The sequence below is a fragment of the Ruditapes philippinarum genome, unplaced genomic scaffold, assembly GCF_026571515.1.
Source record: "Ruditapes philippinarum isolate M1 unplaced genomic scaffold, ASM2657151v2 ctg9439_1_1_1_1, whole genome shotgun sequence".
NCBI classification, from domain to species: domain Eukaryota; kingdom Metazoa; phylum Mollusca; class Bivalvia; order Venerida; family Veneridae; genus Ruditapes; species Ruditapes philippinarum.
In genome coordinates this window covers 55,390-60,507 of record NW_026856028.1, presented here as the reverse complement: position 1 = coordinate 60,507, position 5,118 = coordinate 55,390, and the positions used below count along the sequence as shown (strand labels likewise).

Here is a 5,118-nt window from a genome sequence, read left to right as displayed (position 1 = left end):
CTGAATGCTAGCGAGAGCTGGTCATTTTCATTTTGAAAGATAGTTGAAAGTGTAGGTATAACAATGAAAGAATATGACACTCATTCATATCATTTGTGAACGGAATATCACAGAACCAGTTACCTAACATCTCATACATCTTATGCGTCTGCTTTCATTATATTATCTGGGATTTTTGTTGTTGTTTCTAGAAACAAATGTCCTACAGGTCTTGACCATTGCTGACAAATATCATGTGACGTCAATCACAAAAAATGCAAAGAATTAGATTGCTTCTTTTTAATGATGAAGGCATTCTTAAATAATTAATGTAAATGAACACAGTTATTTTGACACTGCCTAAGATAACTTGACAGTCGTGCGTCATACAATATAAATGAATAAATTAAAAAATCATTAATTAATTAATTAATTATTTTAATTATTCAAAATTAATTAATTAATTAATTAATATTATTAAGGCTAATAGATTCATATTATAACTGATATAGCTTGAAGTGATTATCTACATTAAACGTTGTATGTATATATTTGGTGAAATGTTTATAATGTTTTTACACGTATTTGAAAAAAATGTTTAATTGTGAAATATGTAATAAATGAATTATCTTTTGTAAAATATTTCTCTTTGTTAATTGTCTTATAATCATTTAATTTGTTATAGATTCTTCTAGTACATGACCTCATTTAGCGTCTATTGTCAACAAACCCCACCACTACATTAACTTTGTCGGCAAAACCGAAATAATCTGTTTCCAATCGTTCTTGAACTACTCTATCCAGCTTGTTTGTCTCTTAAGGGCAGAATCAATGAGGAAGTTTCAACTTACAAGCTCTCCAAATCTTTTTTTAAAAAAACTCCTTTTTGGATAAAAAAACAACATACCGCTATACTTTATCACATGACGTATGTACATGCAGCATTTTTGTTAAGATACATGTATAAAGTCAGAAATGTTACATATATTATTAGCTATTATCATGTTTACAACCTTGTCAAGTGGTACGAGTACACTGATAATGATATAAATAGATTTTTTCAAACCTTTCCGTCAATCCTTGATAATATGCTGAGTTATTCCGGTTGAGATTTTTAAACCAAAAGTAGTTTTTCAGATAATTTGAAAAACTTTCCAATTTCTGTTTTAAAACTGAATTTGTACTTTTATCATCTATTGTTCATCAACATTAAATTTCTATTAAACTTAAATTGAAACGGAAGAAATTAAAACAATTAAAAATGAGCAGTAACGAGGAATTAGATAATAACAGTACAAACATAATCGATATGCCCGAAGCATTTACAGAGAGTGGAGAATGTGATGATGAGATTACGCTAGTGTTTGACAACAGCAACAAACTTTATGCTTCGAAAAACTTTCTACGATACGCCTCGCCTGTTTTCAAGGCAATGTTTGATCATGACTGCAAGGAGAAGAAAGAAAACAGCGTATCATTGCCAGGGAAAAATTACGACGATTTCCTCGAAGTTTTGCTTTGTATTCACCCGAGGATTTCCAAACCGATTACAGGTTAGTTCAAACATGTTACATTTAAAATATAGGGACGATCAGAATTTGATAATTAATATATATATATATATATATTCTTTATTTGAGTCTCATCCATACATAAGTCTCATCCATACATAACAACATAAAGCAATTCAATGACATAATTTTACAAAGTAAAAGTTATTTAAGTATGGCCATTTTTATCAGAATTACAAGAGACTATAAAAAGTAATATAATAGAAGGGAGGCAACTCTGCAAGATACAGAGTTACCTCTCTTCTCATTCCATATTCATATGCATATTACAACTTAAAATTGCTAAAATAAGAAACTATTGCTAATCTTGTTTTAAAATACTTAAAGAGTTTCTGGTATAATTGCTTTACAGTAAAAACCCTTGAAATGTTCTCTTCATTAAACCCGTAAAATTACACTGAATAGCAATAGTTTCTTACACTATAAAATCATAATGTGAATAAAATTATTTCGCATCATTGGAAAGGTAAAACCTATATGAATAAAAATAAAACATTTTTCAAATTTAAGTGACAGTTCATATGTCTTTGCCTAAAAATAAAATAAAAAACGATCAGTTACTAATCATTTACTATGAGTATGTTTACCCTTTCAAGAGACCTCGAGAGTATTGTACAAATATCCTTGTCTAATGATTAAGATTATTAAAATATTACTAACCTTAAAATCAGGCTTATAAATACACTGATAAGTACATTTTTTTCAAAAATATAATGTAAGACCCTCAGTTTGTTGGATAAAATGTTTAACAATTAACATTTACATTATGAGAGACATTTCTCAGGAATACAACCAGTTAGTTCTACTTTTAAGAATATTGAAACAGGATTTTGCAGCACACTTTACAATTTCAGTATTGGAAAAAATGAATTTATGAAACATAATGACTATCTAGTACTATAGCAAAAAAGTTAGTTAACTATTTTCCGGGAAAACAAAGAACTATTCAATGAATAAATATATCCTAAGAGCAATTCTAAATGCGAGCGAGAGCTAGTCATCTTTATTTTGAAAGATAGTTGAAAGTTTGGGTTATAAAAATGGAAGAATGTAACAATCATTTATATAATTTGTCAACGGAATATCACAGAACCATTTACTTAATATTTCATACACATTATGCGTCTGTTTTCATTATATTATCTGTTGTTTGTTTTTTGCTGTTTCTAGAAACAAATGTTCTACGTGTCGTGAACATTGCTGACGAATATCAAGTGACGTCAGTCATAACAAAATGCAAAGGATTAATGATGGGATGGTTACAGGCGTCATTTGATCAGGCGAGAGCAAAGAGTTATCCTTATTATCTCTACCAAGCAGTATATCTTAGACCCTGTCTTCGTATAGTAGCAAAAGCACATGAGTTAACCTATAATGATGTAGTGAAATTTGCAGTTAAAACTATAGCGAAGTTTGGACACATTCTTTATAATGAGGGACAAAAAGAATCACCAAGTCAGTACGTTATGGATGAACATACTCCTTTAGATAAAACAGGAGATGAAACTTTTTGTGATCTAAAAATCGACTGTATGAAGATGTTTCAAAACCTTCCATACGAAATTAAATACAAAATAGTAGCTGAACGATTACTTCATTTAGGTGATGAAACTGGCATAAAAAACTAAATGTGAATGACAAAAAACACCGATATTTGATACTGACTAGAATAATGTCCAGAGCTGACATTGATGACGAATAAATAATTCAAGAATAAACTAATAAATGTGCATGAATTGTGGCTCATCATTTTGAACAGTAAAGTACATGTTTTTTTCTTATGTTTGCATTATGTTACCATAATATGAAAAAGTGAAGATTCTTTTGAAACAAGACTTCTTTTATTATAATGTGTATTTTGCAATGTTTTATTAAAGCTTACAAAAGAAAGGCGGTAGGCTATTGTTTTTAGAATAAATTGAAAGCCATTGTTAGAATAGACGTCTGTACTTTTGCTGTAGGAATCGAACAGATGTGATTCAACCATATAAACAATATCGTCAGAATAATTTTAGACATTTATTTCAATTGTCACTCACTTGGATATAGAAGTAGTTCAATATAAATTTTCATTTTACCCATTTATAATTACTTTTTATTTTTGAGTTGTATCATCACTTAAACAATAGAAAACGTTTAGCTAACTAATCATTGACATTAATAAGTTCAGTACAACCGACGGAACATATAACATGGTTATCCGACAAATTTTAGTTTAAAATACAACTATTGGAATTTCAAAAATGCTAGAAATTACCATTCAGCCCGAATGGTATTTGATTTGTGTATTGATTAAGATTTCTTTTTCTTTTTTCTTGACTCTTTCCTGAACAATACAATAGAGCTAATGTTTTTTTTTTTCGTAAGCGAAATATTCCGAACACTGCTTAGACCACAAAAGCCTACGCACTATTTCCGAGCTTTGTACTTGAAGAATGTATTTTAATCTATATATCCTTAATATATGTAACCCGTTTTGTTATCTGGTATTTAATTTTCCATTCTGAATGGCTAAGATGATTGATTTTGCACGAAAGTTGTTTTTTTACCTGATTGCTTTAACATTTCTTAATAACTGACCACTTCACTCAATGCATTCAAAGCACCACTGTAATTTTGAAATATGTAATTTATGAATTTTCTGTTGTAAAATATTTCTCCTTGTTGTTTGTCTTGTAAATTCATTTTTTTAATATGTTCCTCTTGTGCCTGAATAAATAGAAAACCTCAAGGAGCATCTACTATCAATGAACCCTTCCACTACATTAACTCTGTCGGTTAAACCGAAAAAATCGTTCTTGAACTGCTCTATCCAGCTTGTTTCTTGCCCCGAGACCAATCTTTCTTTTCAACCTCGCTTCACAGCAAAGCATGGTTGTAACAAGAATTGCATGTATCCGTCAATCCTAATGTTGGTGTTTGTGACAATTCCACTCGATACTTCCTACACTAAATGAACTTGAGTAAAATATAAAACTTTATGAATCGAAGTCATTAGCATTTGAAAGATAAAATAATCAAGATCTCCATTTACCTCACTTAAATATATCAATTCCTAAATGAGTAATCAAAGCACAGAAAGCGCTGACTTTGTTTGGTTCTCAGAATGTCAGAAAGGTGATGGATGTGAGATTATAAAACAATTGTTTTTGTATAATGTCAATAATACTGTTTCCAGTGTTATAACTGTAGTAAATTGTCTATAAGGCTAATTGCAACACTGCTATTCAATTCAATTTATTTGGCTTAAACAATTTAAAAAACCACAGACACAACATGAGTTGCATTTACTGGAATTTGAACCCCAGAGCTCTCCATTTCTAAACGAGAGTGTAACCCCTGGACCACAGCGAAGATATAAGTAACAGCCTGAACAAAACCACATTATTCTAAATTAGAGTTTGTAATCTTTATTAATTTCAAGATATTTTGCTCACGGTAGACCTGTTGTTTAACACTAAATTAATGTAAATAATCATGGAGCTTATTATAAGCATGTATATCTGTGAAGTGATTTAGCAAAAAGTAGAAAGTCTAATTTATATTTAGGCGATCACAATAATCTGAA

At 29.9% G+C, this 5,118-nt stretch overlaps 1 protein-coding gene across 1 annotated transcript; it reads left to right on the top strand.

The window, feature by feature from the left end:
- Positions 1-1,073: 1,073 nt before the first annotated feature.
- LOC132745176 (uncharacterized) lies at positions 1,074-4,590 on the top strand. Its single transcript, XM_060734005.1, has 2 exons — positions 1,074-1,532; positions 2,721-4,590. The coding sequence occupies exons 1-2, from the start codon at positions 1,241-1,243 to the stop codon at positions 3,176-3,178; spliced, it is 750 nt and encodes a 249-aa protein (XP_060589988.1). The 5' UTR covers positions 1,074-1,240; the 3' UTR covers positions 3,179-4,590.
- The last annotated feature ends 528 nt before the right edge of the window (positions 4,591-5,118 follow it).